The sequence below is a fragment of the Lethenteron reissneri genome, chromosome 34, assembly GCF_015708825.2.
Source record: "Lethenteron reissneri isolate LAM-NWPU_2019-01 chromosome 34, ASM1570882v1, whole genome shotgun sequence".
Classification (NCBI taxonomy): Eukaryota; Metazoa; Chordata; class Hyperoartia; order Petromyzontiformes; family Petromyzontidae; genus Lethenteron; species Lethenteron reissneri.
The window spans coordinates 11,452,891-11,472,383 of record NC_083812.1 but is presented as its reverse complement, the minus strand read 5'-3'; the positions used below and the strand labels follow the sequence as shown (position 1 = coordinate 11,472,383).

General features: G+C 54.3%; 1 protein-coding gene across 5 annotated transcripts in view; it reads right to left on the bottom strand.

Moving 5' to 3' along the window:
- Positions 1–19,493, bottom strand: part of LOC133350664 (paired box protein Pax-2a-like) — a 339,735-nt gene that overhangs the window by 56,001 nt on the left and 264,241 nt on the right. For all 5 annotated transcript variants that reach the window (XM_061565266.1, XM_061565270.1, XM_061565268.1 and 2 more), the window contains exons 4-5: positions 12,636–12,724; positions 5,729–5,854 (exon numbers count right to left, since the gene is read on the bottom strand). In XM_061565266.1, the coding sequence (XP_061421250.1) occupies positions 5,729–5,854; positions 12,636–12,724 (215 nt within the window). The remainder of the gene's footprint in view (positions 1–5,728; positions 5,855–12,635; positions 12,725–19,493) is intronic.

Below are 19,493 nucleotides of genomic sequence, written 5' to 3'. Positions count from 1 at the left end.
ATTGGGGCGAGGTGAGCATCAGACAGGGATCCACGCACAGAAACCTCCACTCCCAGACACGGATTTATTTGGGAATTATCAGAGGTGCGGGGGAATTTCGCCGGGGGCAGGAGGTGTTATTGACCTGTGGTAGGATTTTAGCCGGGACAACCGGTGAGGTGATCGGCCAGCCCTTACGGAGGAGCGCCCCCGAGATTGCCACTGTCTGCGGGGCGCGACGGCCTTCACGTCGTCGGCTTCAAATGTCACCGATTCCACGACGTTTTTGTCGTCGTTCTAAATGTGCATACTGGTCAGGTGGTGCTGCGGCTGACGTTCTGAATGTGCAGACTGTGGCCGAAGAACCAGGTGTGGAAATTCCGCATTCGCATGGCAGCGGCTTGTCGATCCATTGGCCACTCATTGCTGAGTTCACACGGAGCGGTGCTCAGACTTCCCGCGCTCCCGTGAGGTTCGGACGGAGCCGCCCGCGACTCGGACGGGGGCCCACGTGGTACAAAAATTATGAGGAATGTCGCAGAGAGAGGCAGGCCAAGCCATCCCGCAAGGCTGCCTTTGTGATTATCTTTTACAGCCCCTTTGTTAATCCACTGCTGGATGAGGGCCTCTCCCATTGCCATGTCAGGCACGGGGGTTGTTTTGAAAATCATATTTCACCACACGGGTCAGCACTCGCTGGTGAAGGTGTTAGCCAGACTCGTTCAGATATCATTGGCCCGTGGCTGGGGAACTGAATTCAGGTATCGCCAGCTTCAAAATGCAGTTCACTAACCTCTGTGCCACGACCATGACATCCTCCTCAGCAAACCGGCGCCTGCCCATCGCGTTCGATCACACGGCATGGCGGCTACAATGGGTGCTGCGGGTGGCAGTGGCTTGGCGAGGCCTTCATCCAGCAGTGGATTGACCATGGCTAATGATTATGATGATTGCTCCGAGCGTGTTATCATTGTTGACTATTCCCTTCGACTCCATGTATTAATTGCATCGCAAATATTATATCTACGTAAGCCGCGTGCTCCCTGTCACACTCAAAGCCATCCTCAGGCCCCCCACCGCCCCCTCCCCCCCCCCTCTGTCACTGATCTCCCTTGCCGCGGAGCAGTGCCTGAAGCCTGGCGAATGAGCGCGGGTGATTCAGTCCCCGTGTCTGCCCCACGTAAAGCTTCTCGGAGCTGGGCTCGACTGAATTTAAGTGAAAAATCAACAGCGAAAAAAAATAAAAAATGAAAAAAACCCACTCGCGATGGGTTTTTCATTTTGTGCAGCCAACTGGTGACGGCGCCTGAGAACCATCTCTCGCCTCGCACGCCACACTCGAGAGGCCGGTTTAATCCCGGGTGGGAGGCTCTGGGATTCGAACCCAGGATCTCAGCGCTGCCGGCTCAGAGCTGCGACGCAACTTCAGCCCAGAGTCAGCCAACCACATTATTAATATCACTACTATCGACTTGCGGTGTGTGTAGACACGTACACACACACGCACGTTACTTTGTGTGTGTGTGTGTATATACACACACACGCACACGTTACTTTGTGTGTGTGTGTATGTGCGGTAGTGTAGTGGTTAGCGCGCTTCGCTACAAACCCGTCGACACGAGTTCGATTCCCGCTCACGGCCAACACCGGTGACGATTATCTAAACCGATTTCGGGCCTCCCCTAGGTCGAATTAGCCTCAAATGAGTACCGAGTACCGAGTGCGGTGTGTAATCTTCGCCACTGGGGAGACAAAGGCGGCCCGGCGTGGTGCTGGCCACCCACACCTTCGTGTGCCATGCCGGCCTTCATAGGTGCTCGCTAACAGCACTTGCCCCAACAGTCTGTTAAAGGCTTTATGGGGTATCTTCGTCTTTATATATGTGCACGCCGTTTGATCGTAAACGGGGAAAATAAGCTGGCAAAAGAAACCGAGAAGCCAATAAATCCAAAGCATCTCTGCCTCCTCAAATGAACTTTGGTCAGCGCTTTTCACATTTGGTGGCTCCGAGCAGGTGCTGGAAATTCCACGCTTCCATGGTCAGGCCCAGTCTCTCTCTCCCGAGCGCATCGTCCGACTGGCCATCATCGCAAACCAAACAAACTTCTGCGGGCGGGAATGAACGCGCGGCTAAAGTAAAATAAAAACAACCGTGGGGCCGGGTTCCTCTCGTCAGAACCGGCACCGTTAACTTGGTTTGTTTTGGGGCACGGGGGTGCATTGAACAACAACCACCACTGCTGCTGAGACCCTCCGCGTTGTGACGCGCCGCGGAAGAGGCTTTGCCCCGCGGCTGAGAGGCGTAATGAGCGTGAAGAGCGCTAAGTCAGCACTGAACGAAGAGAGGCAGGTCAAGTGTTTGCACTCCGCGGACCCCCCACCCCTCGGCCACCCCTTCCCTCCTCCTCTTCATCGTGGCCCCCACCCCCCGCTCTCCCCCCTCCCCCCCGCTACTGTTTAATCAACGGGCCAATCGGCACAGCGAGAGGGTGCCGAGGCTGCACGCGCCACTGCCGCTACAAGCACCTCTGGTCAGGTAATTGGATAAAGGCGGCGGCGGCGGCAGTTAAAGAGGCCGAGCAATCCGGCAAATCCGCCGCCCGGACTGAGACGTCGCGATGAGACGCACGGCGGCTCCCAGCAGCATCAGCAGCAGCATCAGCAGCATCAGCAGCGGCAGCAGCAGCACTGCCACCCCAACTCGAGTGCTCTCCCAGCTCCGTCACTCTCGCGTCTCCAAGTCGGACTCCCGACTCTGAGCGCCCCCCCCCCACCCCCGACTCTCCCTGCGGTCTCCGACTCTGAAGCGTCGACCGACGTTTTCCGTGCAGAGGGAAACCTTTTTGCCCAACGCGGATTTATCGAACGCGCAGTTTCTGGCTGCGAACGGTTCGTCTAGCGAGTTCTGGGTTTTTTTTTTCGGAGCACGGTTTGACGCTTATGATGATTCTCATCTCCGCGTCGAAAAGTAGTGCCGGTTGGAAGGTGGGAATGAATCGACTGCGAGAACTATTTTCTTTTCCACGTGGTTTTTTTTTGTCCGTGTGAGCAAGCGGGAAAGTGCTGTTAGCGAGTAGCACCTATGAAGGCGGGCACGTCACGTTGAGGGGGTGGGTCGCCAGCACGATGCCCGACCACCTTTGTCTCCCCAATGGCGATGTTTACACACTGCACCAGGTACTCGTTTGATGCTGAGTCAACATAGGGGAGGCCCAGGTCTGGTACATATAATCGTCAGTGATGTTTTTTGTGAACGGGAATCGAACTCGGGTCAGCAGGTTCGTAGCACAGCATGCTAACCACGACGCCACCGCTCCCCACACAGACGTGCATATGTGCATACAAAGACAAAAAAGATCCCCTAAAAAACGAAATCCCATGTACCCAAACACATGCAAACCCACCTAAGCACACATGGACATACACGCATGCACACGCACACATTAACACGCACGCTGGCACTCTCTCTCTCTCCGTCTCTCTCCTGCTCGCCCCTCTCATCTCCACGTGTCCCCACTCGTAGCAAACACTCCCATGCCCTCTCCGCTGAGTCAACAGCCGCGTTTCCATCAAGGGCCCGCACTTGTGGAGCAAGCCAGCCATGCACCGAAATCCTGGAGGGCCTCATCGCTCAACTCTAACCCTTGCCATGACCCAGCATCCCTCACCCAGCATCCCGCACCCTCACCCAGCATCCCGCACCCTCACCCAGCATCCCGCACCCTCACCCAGCATCCCTCACCCTCACCCAGCATCCCTCACCCTCACCCAGCATCCCGCACCCTCACCCAGCATCCCGCACCCTCACCCAGCATCCCGCACCCTCACCCAGCATCCCGCACCCTCACCCAGCATCCCTCACCCTCACCCAGCATCCCTCACCCTCACCCAGCATCCCGCACCCTCACCCAGCATCCCGCACCCTCACCCAGCATCCCGCACCCTCACCCAGCATCCCGCACCCTCACCCAGCATCCCGCACCCTCACCCAGCATCCCTCACCCTCACCCAGCATCCCTCACCCTCACCCAGCATCCCGCACCCTCACCCAGCATCCCGCACCCTCACCCAGCATCCCGCACCCTCACCCAGCATCCCGCACCCTCACCCAGCATCCCTCACCCTCACCCAGCATCCCGCGCCCTCACCCAGCACACAGCAACGTGGAGTTCGTTCAGAGTCACCGCATTGCCACGCGAACAGGGTCAGGCGCGATCTTCCAACGAGCGTGGCGTGGCCTTGAGCCGATGGTGGGAAATTCCACGGTCCTATGTCGGGGCCAGTCCTACCCGCCGGATACGCGGCACGTCGAACGTGAACCCCCCCCTGTTCCTCTCTGCCCGGCTCCCTCAGTCCCTACGTGTGTTGGCTAATGTGCGAACACACGCACACGCACACACACATCACAATTACGCACGCGCGGGCGCACACTCGATCTCTCTCTCTCGCTCTAAAAACTGCACGAGGGCGGCTAATCCTATTTGCGTCCCACAGAGGGAAACAACAAAAAAAACCCAAGTCGACCTTTTCAGCCCGGAGTAGTCAATCAGACGGAGGATCAAGGAATGGCCTACCCTCGTGGGAGAGAGAGAGTGCAAGAGAGAGAGAGAGGGGTAGAGAGAGAGAGAGACACGCGGGGAGAGAGAGGGAGAGAGAGAGAGAGGCGATGGAGGGACGTTCTCTCTCTGTGTGTGTGCGGTACGCAGGACTAATTTGCAGCAGACATGAATTGCGAGCCGCTGCGTCGGCAAGGCAAGCGCCTGCGGAGCACGGAGAGCACCTCTGACTCTCCGAGCCGGCGGCCCCCCCAACCCTCACTCCCAACCCCCACCCCACCCCACCCCCAGCCCTCACCCCGTCTCCATTCCTGAACCCCGCTCGGGCCGTGATGGGGTGAGGACCCTGTCTCCCCCTGCACTGCGCTCTGACGACGACGGTCTTGGGGGAAGACGGGCAGCGATTTCCTGAGCGCGAGCGCTTGATTGGAAGCAGACTGCGGCAGGCCCGCGGGCTTGCAGTGGGGGTGATGTCGATGATGATGGTGATGGTAGCGGTGGCGACGGTGATGGCAAATTATAGCGGTGGCGGCGGCGGTGGGTGATATTGGTCGCGAAGGTTTACGTGTTAAACTGGTGGGGGGGATGGTGATGGGGAGGGATGGTGAAGATGGGGGGGGGGCCCGTTGCTACTCCGCTACCCCAAATGTGATGCTGCGACCTGGGTCTGGGGGTTCACACGCAGCACCTGGCTCTCTGCCACGCTGGAAAATCGTCGTGTTAAAAAACAACCAGGTGCCTCTTCACACACACACACCGCACACAGGGTCGATAAAGTGAGTTCCACCGCTTTGGGGGTTGTCCAATGGATAGACTGGCCACTGTCATGGTAATGTGGAATTTCCACCAGCAGCTTAGAACTGCTAGGAGGGGTGATCACTGCCCAACACTCGTTCAATTGCATTACGAATGAATAAAGGAATGACCGATTGAATGAGTCAACGACCGAATGAATACATTATTAAAACTATACAATGAGGAATGAATGACCGACACATGAATGAGCGAACTAATATATAGACGAGCGAGTGAATGAACGAATGAGTTGGCGAATGAGCGAGCGAGTGAAGGACGCACGTGGCACTAGCGACGGCGGGATGCCGGGGGTGGTGGAGGATGGTGGAGGGTGGTGGAAGGTGGTGGAGGGGGGGGGGGGTGGTGGAGGGGGGGTGGTGGAGGGGGGGGGGCCGCACCGTCGTCACGCTTCCTCTTGCCGTCGCCGTTGGAGCGAGGGATGCCCAGGATGCCGTTGATGGAGTAGGAGGACGCCACGGAGTCGTTGGGGGCCGAGGAGACGGGGGTCACGGCCGAGCTGGAGCCTGTGCCGGGGCAGACGCACGCACGCACACGCACGCGCGAACACACGCACGAACACACGCACGCGCACGAACACACGCACGAACACACGCACGCGCACGAACACACGCACGAACACACGCACGCGCACGAACACACGCACGAACACACGCACGCACCCGAACGCGCGAGGCGTGAGGGCTAAGCCACGGCAGGGTCGCGGGGTCGCTCTGCCCGGTACCACCGAGACTCGGGGAGCCGCGTTTTCTCGTTAAATAATCTCCTGGATTTTATTTCCCCCGTCGTGCTATCGATGTCGCGGGTCGGGGAAAACTGTCCCTGCCGGAGCCGTGGAACACCCCACCCCCCCACCCCCCCACCCCACCCCGACTGAGCGAGGCCTCGCGTCGTCACAGCCACGAGGAGGGAGTGAAGCACACAGACGGTGGCTGAGAACGACCGCCCGAGGGATTGCAATCGACGCCTCCTTTCCAGCGGCGGAGGCAGCAGCCGCGCTGTGCACCTGGCGGTGATTCCAGTTCAACGTTTGTCCATCATCCGATATGGGGAATGGCATTCGACCTTTGTTTGATATCCCAGGAATGCTAAAAACTAAACTCTTTTGTTTTTATGTGGAAGGAATAACTGGAGGACCCGGAGAAAAATTCACGCGACCACGGGGAGAGAGACACGCAAACTCCAAATATACAGCAGCAGGCGTCAGGGTCGGGATCGAAGCAACCATCTCCTGTATACCAGGCGAGGTAGTTAACATCCCGCCACGGTGGCGCCAACGCGCAAGGCACGACTCAAAACAGTGCACATGAGAATTGGGCTATTTATAAGTGATGCAAATTTTGCGCAAATTGTATTCAAAGAGGGTGCAGAAATTTACACACGATACAGAACGAACGAGAAACAATACAAACGTGTTGGTTGCAATGAGAGGAAAATATTGTATTTGAATCATGCCCGTGTGTTGCACGGCTGGGCGGCGTGATCGCTCCACTATTCACGCGAGTCTCAAACCAGTTTTTCAGGAGCCCCCTGCATCAGGATGTTTGGCCAATTCCTCAACGAGTCTTTTCGTTGTTGCATATTTACGGCCTCTTAACCGGGCTATAAAGATTGTCTGCGTCTCTCGTTGAAGCGGGGCCGTTAAACAGCTGGACAAACAGTCTGGCCCGCCTGTGGCTGCTGCGGGGACGGACCTCGGCTCACCGCTCGTAAGGTTAAAGCCCTGCCCCAGAGATCAACCCAGCCCGTCGGCACGAATCGACAGATCGTGCCAAGTCGACTTAAGGTCGTCATGTGGAAAAAATGTATCTTGCCACACGACCGTGGAATTTCCACCACTGGCGCCGGGGGGAGAGGGGGAGGAGCAGTGCCGGATTATCCAAGTAGCTAAAGTAGCTACAGTAGCTACATATGTAGTAGCTACATGTGTGGCAGCTACATATGTAGTAACTACATATGTTAGGTAGCCACATATGTGGGTAGCCCCGCACTTTCAAGGGCCCCGCGCTAAATGCTTTCAAGCTATCAATTCCGGTTCAGTGATTCTGCACTTGCTCTATTGCTATAGTACTATACCGCCTTCAACTTTTATGAACGAATGGGTGTTTAAGGTTAGCGATATGTCGTATTATCGGGCTGTATAGCAAATGAAAAAATACAATTACTTTACTATGCAAGTAAAAAATGTACGTGTTTTATATTTTTATTTATTTACTTATTTAGGACCCCTTTACAACATATGCTACAGGCCCCGCGCTCGCTTCATCCGGCACCGGGGAGGCGGTGGGGGTGGTGGCACCAAAGGAAGATGAGCGGCTCTCACGACTCGCCCGTGACGCGTCGCCCCTTCACGGACGCGGCCCTCCGCGTGCCGCCGATTTGATTCGAATTGACGGCGAGAGGCGCCGCGCGGCGAACACAAACACACGCAAACCCCCGAGACGCGGGGTCGGACCGGGCGGGCGCGCGAGAACAATCGCTCCGTCCTCGCATTCCCCGCGACCGTCCAGAATTATGACTGGCACATTCCGAGACTGGACCCCCCCCCTCCCCCTCTCACCCGCGCCCCCCCAAAAAAAGAAAAACAATCAAAACGCGGGAGAGGTAATCACAGAGCCTCTGGACAATGGCGCACATTACGTTTGAACGGCGTGGCCATTCCCCCCCCCCCCGACACTAATGCCCTGCCACACGTGATGCATTGTATGTTTTTTTATAATGGGCTTTCTGACTTTGAACTCTGACCCACGTCAAACGTATTGAATATTGCCGGCGAATTGACTGGCGCGCACGCGCGTCACTCGGTGAACGCGCGTGAACACACGTGCACACGCGTGAACACACGTGTGCGTGAACACACGTGTGCGTGAACACACGTGCGTGCGTGAACACACGCGCTTCTACCTCTGAGCCAGCCGGGTACCAGCTTCCTCGTTGCTAAGCATCATCGGTGGGGCTCGGCCCTCCCGATCACCGTGACAACCAAAATCACTGTCACTCGACTCATCGGGCAGGGTGGCAATGGTCCTAACTACTGCGTGTGTAGGCGGTGCAACTGCGTGCAGGGACCCGGGGGCCGGCCTCTGAAGAGGTGGGGGAATTGGACAGTGGATTGTGTGGGGCATTTCATTCGTTGAACCAGGGTCCACTGATAGTGATTGATAGACTTACATAAAGACCCATATACTTGCATAGAGACCCATAGACTTATACAGCCATATACTCATCTAAAAACCCACAGACTTAGAGACCCATAGACTTACATAGAGACCCATAGACTTATACAGCCATAGACTCATCTAGAAACCCACAGACTTAGAGACCCATAGACTTACATAAAGACCCATAGACTTATACAGCCATAGACTCACCGAGAAACTCACAGACTTACATAGAGACCCATAGACTTATACAGCCATAGACTCACCTAGAAACCCACAGACTTACATAGAGACCCATAGACATATATAGAGACCCATATTTACATGATCGGCACGAATTGTCAATCATCGGGCTTCATTACAAAGGGCTGCAATTCTGTTTGTGCTTAGTATAACACAGACATTATTTGTACATTCTAATAAGGTAAGAATAGCGATTTTTAATAATATTGCATCATCTACACTATACTTTCACGGTCAACCAAGCGAAGTAGAAATGCATTTCAACGCGGAGCTCCGGACAATGAGTGGCACTGCCGCTGTCAATGGTGATGTGTTGGGCGCGGGTGATAGAAAGAGGGGGGTTGGTAATGAATTGTAGCGGGTTCAACAACAAAGTTTATTTTCTGCGCGGCACGGATGATGGAATTTTGCGGGCAGCACTTTTCGTTACCCTCCAGTGCATCGTGCGAACCGGTCTCCGGCGCGCGTGGGATATAAGCGAGCGAGGCGCTGTGCAGTGCACAGCCCATTATCCAATAACAAACAGATTAGCGGGCATTTGATCGGCAAACATCTGGTTCGTGTTTTGTATGTCCCCGGGATTCGATGCACGACTTGCTCGCTCGCGTAGGCGCACCCACACCGCCAGCTACATTATTTTTTTTACTTGATTCCAGAATAGATTTTGGTCAGAATCAGAAAGTTGATTTATACTGGAGGAATTCGATGAGTTTTTGAAGGGGCCGTCCATAAATGACGTCACGCGATTTTGGACAATTTTTTACCCCCCCCCCCCCCCCTCGTCACACGGCGTCACAAAAAGTCAGACCCCCCCCTCAAATATAACGTCACAAAGCTCTGCCCCCCTCCCCAAAACCATATTTCCATTTTGAAAATAAAACATGCTTCAGATCGCTTGAAACTATTGTCATGGTAGTGCGTATTTAATGTGGCGCTGCACTCTGATGTTGTAGGAGAAAACATTTATCATAAAGTCTATTTAATTAAGTAGAACGTGTTGTCTATATTTATTTAAAGAATTTTGATGTGACGTCACATTTCTCAAACCCCCCCCCCTCCTCCTCGCCACACACCGTCACAAATGTCTGACCCCCCCCCCCATCCCTAGGTGCGTGACGTCATTTATGGACGGCCCTGAAGCTCTTTTTCACAGATAACTCATTTTTACCATCTCGTTTGCGCTGTTCGTCCTGTTTCTGTCTCGCGCGTACCGATGTTATCTGTGCCGGTAATCCGCGCTAACGTTTGCATGTCATTTCCAAAAAATGTTCACCAATGTTTTCTTACTTGCACCAATCGACGGCAATGTATCCTGAGCGTGAGAATTGGATTTAGCCGACCAATCGGTGAATTTCTATCGGCGCCCAATCCCCGCCTCTATTTGCCGAGTGTTTTTATTCACACTCCGTCACCAGTCCGCAAGATTACTTTGTGTTTTTCATTATTTTTACATCTTCTTCGCATTGAAGACGTCCGTTAACCCACGCCAGAGGCCGCTGATACAGAGCCACACGCTCAAAATTCAGGTGGAAACCCCTGCGTCAGTGGTGGAAATTCCACATTGCCATGCCAGGGCCAAGTTGTTATTTCAGGACCTTGCCCCGTGACCTTGAGTGGCGGGCGGGCGGTCGCCTGCATTCATAGCCAATTCTTCCCCAATTCTTCCCCTTACCGCTGCTCTGTTCGCGCCGCTGCTGCTGCTGCTGCTGCCGTTGACGAAGCTAACTTAGCTGTTTCTTGCCGTTGTTGATTTCGTCGCTACATTTCCACGTGGGGGGGTGGTGGGGTGGTGTGTTTGGGGGGGCGGGAGCTTTTTGTCAGAAGCACGAGGTTTGTTAATCATTACTCTCTCCGCCGGCCGTGGTTGGAAAAACAAGTTACATTTCTCGGCCGCACTAAATACTCGATTCCGCTCGAATCACGCGTGCTTGTTTTTTCCACCTAAACCTAAAACTAAACTAACAGCTAAACTATTTTTATTTGACCAGGTAAGGCCCAATGGTGGTTCAACGAAGTGGCTTATCGCGTGGAGATTTATGGCAGCCAATTGCTCTAAACGCACGTTGATGTGGAGAAAAAAAATCCACGCGACCACGGGGAGAGAGACATGCAACCTCCAAATAAACACGCGTCAGGGTCGGGAGTGAACCCACAACCTCCTGTACAGCAGGCAAAGTAGTCAACATCTCGCCAAAGTAACTAGATGTTAACGACCTCTCCCACCGCTAGATTACGACCAAGTCAACCAGATCGCACCCGATCTTGTCGCATCTCACAATCTAAGCCGGGTCGAGCCTGGTTTGCGATTCGGACGGGAGACTGCCTTGCCGATAGCCGGCGGTGTAGGCCTGAGGCTACGAGTTGGAAAGACGATGGCAGTTACAGCAGTGGACCTGTGAATCGATCTGTGCGAAGAAGCTTTGAGTGTCGCCCTTCGCGTGCGTGAATGCTCGGCTTTGCCCGAGTACTGTCATTCCCTCGCGCGTGAAGCCAGCCACACACGACGCACTCACGGGATTGGCCACACACCCTGACCTGATGCAGCCTGATCACCATGGGCAATAGTGGCGATGTCTTGGCTGAGCGAACGGCGGCGTTCTTACACCGATACACAGTTGCCCACCTGGGCGTGCGCGGCATCCTGAAGGCAACTTTCCATTCTAAAAGTCACAGCGATGCCCTTCGCCGGCTAGTGTTGGGTGGCGTTAGCACCACCGACCATTCTCAGCCAATTGGGTCAATTCCAAATTACGGCACGGACCAGCCTCTCTCCACAACGGGGTTACGAGTTCGCCCCTTCCACAATGTGATACTCGTTTTATCAATCCCAGAGGTATGGTGATCATGATTGATGATGATGGTCTGAGTTGAATATTCGAACTTGCACGTTTGGGATCGCGAGTCAAAGTGCTCTAACCACATCGCGCGCCACCCCGCCGAATCATTTGTACACATTCACGTGAAGTGCAATATCATAAGTGCTACTTGTAATCGAGTGATCAGCCTATGATTACGAATTACACAGTGATTAGAATTAACGTAACAAACATTCAGGTCGATTTAATGTCAGGCCTACGGACATCTTGCCGTTCACCAGCATCGGTTCAAGCAAGCCGACGAGTGTCGAAACCGGTCCAGAGCTTCGCTCGTGTGGAGCCAAAGCTACTGTAAATTATCTGCTCTCTCGAAAGCGTGTGGCTGATGGAATGTGTGAATTAAAAAAATATTTTCTTTAAGCGGAGGGGCGGAATATGTGAAGGGGGCGTCTTTCCTTCCGTAATTATTCGGAGCCGCGAGCTCTGCACTGAGCCCTGCAGGCTGCGTGTCGCGCGCGACCTCTCATCGCGTCGACTGCTGCTGCTGCTGCTACTGCTGCTGCTGCCCTCACTGACGCCACCAAGCCTCATCAACTCCCAGCTTCAACTGCATTTGGAGTCGTCATCACCGTCGTCGTCGTCGTCATTGTACAATGCAATTAAAAAAGTAATCAACTGATAAAGGCTTAGCAACAGTCATCAGATTACACGCTGCGTGCTCAGTAATAATGCCGGATTACCGGTAGCTTGCGTGAGTAACCTGTTTAGTGTCCCAACAAGGTGGAGGTGTGCACGATGCGGACCGCGCCGATTGCAACATCGTCACACGTGGCTGGAGTTTCGGGCGGCTGGCATGCCCGTGAGCAAGGGGCCGGAATTTCAATTCCAGGCTGCGTGCCAACCCACTCGTTTCTGTGCAACGCGGTTCAACGTTTCTAGCTGTGCGGACTTCATGCGGCGTTTGAGTTGCAACTGCATCTCAAGAGGTAGGAGGAGTGACGCGGAGTGAGATGAGAGGTAGCAGAGTGCCGAGCTCGGAGCGGAGCGGAGCGGTGGTCGCCACTTACTGATGCCGTGGCTGGAAGAGGAGACCTGTTGGCCAGGGCTGTCTTGTGACGGAAGGTGGAACGGCTGCTGGACTTTGGTGCGGATAATCCTGCAGAACACACGCGCCCACGGCGCAAACAGCGTCAGCGTCGGGGAACGACCGCACGATAGATCCGAGCCAGTCGTGAACTCTTCGACACCGAACCTAACTCATACCATGCTCACGAGACCCAGAGATATACAGACACATTATAAATGAATGATACGCCCAAGGCAACTGTTCCATTGCCAAATTAAAACAGCGCTTACGAAAACTGACGACTAAGCCTGCCTGATATCCTCTTCTCAGTGCAATCCCTGGAACATGTTTTGACTTTGCTGGGCCTCGTCAGCAGGCCCGTGTAGCCTATTAAACCAACACTTGATGTGCTGTCCGATGTATTTAGAAACAAGAGCTCTCTGTGAACGTCGTGAGTTCTCGCGTTGCATAGCTCAGCTCTTGGCCGCACGGCCATGCCGCCCAGTGGCATTCCTTCAATGGGACATACCCCGGCTCGCCTGACAACTCAAAGAAGTCGAAACAATCTAAATATGTTGCTTGCATTGTTTAATAATAATAATAATAAAAACCGCACGCTGCCGGGATACATTGATCCGGCATGCCCCTTAGAAGTTCGGTGCGTTTCAGTAGTTTCACAAACTCACACCTTCATTCAAATTCAAATCCGGGCACACGTCCTGAATTGCCAGGAAATGCGAATGACGGTCCGTGTAAAATTCCCAGACGTCCTTCATGAAATTCACAATGACTCTCCGTGAACTTAAACCTGTCCCGAGACGGCCTCAAGCATGGCAGGTGGTTTGCCTAATTGTTGTGTTCATATTTAGTATTATTACGATCCATAAAGGGACAATTGATTTCGATTTAAAGCTTTCGTGACTGCAGGGATTCATCTTCTTGATTCTTTCGGTAAAGTCACGTAGAAGGGAAATAATAAAATAATAATTCTTCCCGACAGACCTGTTCTTCACCTGAGGACGGCTGCTTGCGTTGTGGCCGAAACGTCGGGAGAATTATTTTATTATGTTTTATTTTTATTATATTATTATTTCCCTTCTACGTGACTTTACCGAAAGAACCAAGAAGGGGACAATTGATATCAATGCACATTTACACGTAAGTGGTGTCTCAAGCTACGGCTACACGGATCCTTAATTTGACCATGTGGCACCGTATTGCTGTTTGCGTTTAGTTTGTTGTTCTTCCCCACACTTCGGATCAGCACGGTTGGCTACGCACGGTGCGAAAGAAGTTCAGCGTGCACACAAATTGCGTTTGTTGCATTTCAAATGCTGACGTTCGCACCGCTAGCCCACAGTGAGATGTGGCCTGTCGCTCGCTGTTAGAGCAGCCGGTCGCACTCGCAAGGCCACGAGTTCACATTCAACTCAGCCACCATCACAGCTCTCGGCTCAATAAAAGCAGCCGCGATTTGTGTGAAGCCCGTAGTGTCGGTTGTCATTCGAACAGACTGAAAAAAATAAACAACTCGGACCGGACACGACTCAATGAGTCCACGCCAAGGACGCAATCACACCTTTTTCTTTTTAACGAACACCAATTTGTCCGGTAGTCTCACGTGGAGACTTGCCCCCGCCATAGCAATGTGGAATTACCACAGCGGGCTCAAGCACCAGGCACGTTTGACTTCTCAGCTCGTGTGCGACCGGGTCTCGTGGGACGACGGCGGGGGGCACGGCGAGACGTGGACCGGGGGGTGACCCTGACGAGCAGTGCCGGATTATCGTGGTAGCACAAGTAGCTACATATGCTACGGGCCCCGCAACTTTCAAGGGCCCCGCGCTAAATGCTTTCAAGCTATCAACTCCGGTTCAGCGATTCTGCACTTGCTCTATTACTATAGTGCTATGCCGCCTTCAGCTTTTATGAACGACTGGGTGTTTAAGGTTATCGATTTGTCGTATTATCTGGCTGTATAGCAAATTATAAAATTAATTATAGATTTGAAGCTTTCGTGACTGCAAGGATTCATACTCTTAGGTTTTTTCGGTAAAGTCAAGTAGGTAAAAAATAAAGAATAAAAATAAATAATAATAAATAATAATAGAAGAAATAATAAAAATAAAATAATAAATCACGACATTTCGGAGGCAACACAAGCTTGTTGTTTTTTAATGTTTATGTTTTTTTTTATATTTAGGGCCCGCACTAGCTTAATCCGGCACTGCCCGCGAGGGCTGTGAGCAGGGCAGGTAGAGGGATTGTGGGGGGTTGTAGGGGAGGGGGGGCTCCCATTGTGACGTCATCACAATGGGCGCCTTTGAAGTGACCGCCGTCGTCACCGCCACGGGATTTAGGGCGCACGAGGTCAACGTCGGAGCCGCACCGCGGCTCACCCGCTCACAGTCGATCTCGCACGGCAGAGCCGCGAGGAGTTACACAGTGGGGGGCGGGGGGGGGTGAGGTTTGTCTGTACGATGTCCCTGCTATTTGCGGTAACTGCAGACTTGCAAGAGAATGTATTAATAGAGCATCGGGCCACCCACCCCCTCGTGTACCGTTCCGGCCTTCATAGGTGCTCGCTAACAGCACTTGCCCCTACAGTCTGTTAAGGCTATACGGGGGATCTTTGTCTTTTGTTTTGTCCGCTGCGAAAGCGGCGACCCGAGTTCGATTCCCGCTCACGGCCAACACCGGTGACGATTCTCTGCAACGGTCCTGGAACTCCCCCTAGGTCGACTCAGCCTCAAATGAGTACCTGGTGCGGTGTGTTAAACCATCGCCTCGGGGGAGACAAAGGCGGTCGGGCGTGGTGCTGGCCACTCACAACCTCGTGTTGCCGTGCCGCCCAAAATAGGTGCTCGCTAACAGCACTTGCCCCAACGCTCTGTGAGGGCTATCCGGGGGACCTTTGTCTTTGCGTGTTCGAATGAGCAGGTGGCCCAGGTGCATCGCATTCCCGTGCTGGGGGAACGCGCGCAGTCTCCGCGGTGGGGGGGGGGGGTGATGTGCTCCACATCATTGTAAACACAGAGTGGATATCGATTTTGGTGCAGGGCGGAGAGGCGGCGCTGTCTATACAGTCCACACCGCCGGGCCTGCGGCAAAAACAGCTCCGCGTGTTGCGACTGTGTGACCTCGCGCCCAACATCAACACCACCACCATCAACTATCAACAGCACTATCAACATCAACACGCCCACATCACCACCACCATCAACTATCAACAGCGCTATCAACATCAACACGTCCAACACCACCATCAACTATCAACAGCGCTATCAACATCAACTCACCCAACACCACCACCACCGCCATCAACTATCAACAGCACTATCAACAACACCACCACCATCATCAACTATCAACAGCACTATCAACATCAACACGTCCACATCAACACCATCACCATCAACTATCAACAGCACTATCAACATCACCACCACCACCATCAACTATCAACAGCACTATCAACATCAACACGTCCACGTCAACACCACCACCATCAACTATCAACAGCACTATCAACATCAACACGCCCACATCAACACTAACTCCATCAACTATCAACAGCACCATCAACATCAACACCACCGCCATCAACTATCAACAGCACTATCAACATCAACACGTCCAACATCACCACCACCACCATCAACTATCAACACGCCCACATCAACATCAACACTACCATCAGCAGCGCAGTGGTTTCGCGCGCTGCAACTACGACCCAGGCGACCCGAGTTGGATTCCCGCTCACGGCCAACATCGGTGACGATTACCTGCATCGGTGCTGGGCCTCCCCCCCCCTAGGTCGACTCAACCTCAAGTGAGTGCCTGGTGCGATGTGTAAACGTCGCCACTGGGGAGACAAAGACGCCCGGGCGTGGGTGCTGGCCACCCACGACCTTGTTCCGGCCTTCATAGGTGCTACTCGCCTGAACAGCGCTTGCCAACAACAGCTTGCTGATGCTGTACGTTGACGACGTCACGCGGCAGGCTGCCACGGGGCGCTTTGTGACGCGCGCGTGACGCGCTCGGCGCGAGCGGCCGCGTCGCTGCACGTGGCCTCGCTCCGAGCCTTGCCGAGCGCCACCGGCCACACGAATTGTAATTTCGCTGCTGATGCTGCTGCTGCCACAGAGCTTCGTGACTCCCTTCACCCACCGCTACTCGCACCCATCGAGGTCTCTCACAAACATCACCGTGCACCGGTTCTTCCATGCGGATCGATGCTGACGCTCGCGAAACGCGCATCAAAAGCGCGGGTCTTAGAATCGAGGTCCTCGCGAATTATTCTGAGGCTGCCGTCAGGGTACCGAGGCGAACACGAAGTGCACAAACGGAACGGTGAGAATGGAACGCAACGCCCACGTGCGCTCGCACGCATACACAACGTTCATTCAGATGCACACACAACAAAAAAGATACCCCGTGTAGCCTTAACAGACTGTTGGGGCAAGTGCTGTTTGCGAGCGCCTATGAAGGCCGTCACGGCACACGAGGGGGTGGGTGGCCAGCACCAAGCTCGGCCGCCTTTGCCTCCCAGTGAAGATGATTTACACACCGCACCAGGTACTCATTCATGGCCGAGTCAACCTAGGGGATGCCCAGGACTGGTTTGGATAACTGTCACTGGTGTTGGCTATGAGCGGGAATAGAATCAGGCCGCCGGGTTCGTAGCGCAGCGCGCTAACCTCTGCCCCACCGCTCCCCACAATGTTCACACAAAGATCCCAACCCCGCAGAGCCTTGACAGACTGTTGGGGTGGCCAGCATTACGCCCCACCGCCTTTGTGTACACACAGAGACACGCTAACACACAGACAGACACACACAGAGACACGCGTACACACAGACAGACACACACAGACACGCATACACACAGACAGACAACGACACACACAGACACACACGTACATACAGACAGACAAAGACATACAGACACACGCATACAAACAGACAGAGACACACACAGACACACGCATACATACATACATACAAAGACACACACAGACGCACGCATACATACAGACAGACAAAGACACACACAGAGACACGCATACACACAGACAGACAAAGACACACACAGACACACGCATACATACAGACAGACAAAGACACACACAGACACACGCATACACACAGACAGACAAAGACACACACACAGACACAGGCGTACATACAGACAGACAAAGACAGACACATGCGTACATACAAAGACACACACAGACACACGCATTCATACAGACCGACAACGACACACACAGAGACGCGCGTACACACAGACAGACAAAGACACACACAGACACACGCACAGTCACTGAATCATAGCCCCCCCACCACCACGCCCCCCACCACGCTCCCACAAGAGCGATTCTCACAGCGGAATCGATACGCCGAGAAATTGAGTCGCGCGTCCGACCCTGCCGCGGGGGGAGTCCAGGCCCCCCGCCCCCCCACCCCCCGTGTCATAACAGATGCGGGGGGGGGGGGGGGCTCGGTGCGGGGTTCCCTCCACTGTGTGTCTCACACGTGACTGCGTGTGTGTGTTTGTGTGTTTGTGTGTATGTGTGTGTGCATAGGGAGCGGTAGTGCAGCGGTTAGCGCGCTGCGCTATGAACCTGGCGACCCGGGTTCGATTCCCGCTCACGGCTAACACCAGTGACGATTATCTGAACAGGTCCTGGGCCTGCCCTAGGTCTACTCAGCCTTAAATGAGTACCTGGTACGGTGTGTAAACATCGCCACTGGGGAGACAACGGCGGTCGGGCGTGGTGCTGGCCACCCACCCCCTCGTTCGTGTACCGTTCCGGCCTTCATAGGTGCTCGCTAACAGCACTTGCCCCTACAGTCTGTTAAGGCTATACGGGGGATCTTTGTCTTTGTGTGTGTATGTTTGTGCACGCACACAACACCACGGCCGTCCGCCTTTGTCTCCCCCACACACGCACGCAGACACCCATTCACACGGACACGCGCGTCAGTCGTGGGTGTAACGAGCGCGAGACGAGAGCCGTCGTTCGACGGGGCAGTCGAAAAACTCTCGTTACGTGCGCTCTTATTTTGTCGCGCCAGAATTTACTGGGCATCTTAGCGCGCGACGGATTCCTCCTCCGGTCTCAATAAACATTCCGATTCGGAGATTTTTAATTGCGCGCACGTCAATATCCCATCTCCGCCGAGGCGATTGGTGGCCCGGGCTTTAATGGCACCCGCCACGGACGTTTTTCCACCACCAAAACACCCATCACGGTTTGTATGCACGGCGCGTTGTTGGAGCCGCCGCCGCTGCTGCTAATGGCAGACTTCATAAATCGGGATCACTTTGTCTCTCTGCCAGGTGCGAGTGAAGGCGGAGGGGAGGGGGCTACACGGGCTGAATTATATCAAACAAAAGACAAAGATCCCCCGTGTAGGCTCAAGAGGACCGTGGGGCAACACCTATGAATGTCGGCACGGCGCACGAGGGGGGGGGTGGTGGCCCAGCACCACGCCCGACCGCCTTTGTCTCCCCCAGCGGCGATGTTTACACGCAGCACCAGGTGCTCATTTGAGGCTGAGTGGACCTAGGTGGAGGTCCAGAACCGATTCAGATAATCGTCACCGGTGTTGGCCGTGCGCGGGAATCGAACTCGGGTCGCCGGGTTCGCTGCGGAGCGCGCTAACCGCTGCACCACCGCTCCCCGTCTGCGTTGGGTCATCAACACCGACACAGCGACAGAGACGCACGCGTTACGTGGGTCGCGCGTGCAAACAACGCCCGTGGCACGCCGAGGTGGTTCTGACACGAACGGGTGGGATGGGTCGGCTAAAGGTCACCACCGTCATCATCGCCATCATCCATATGATAAAT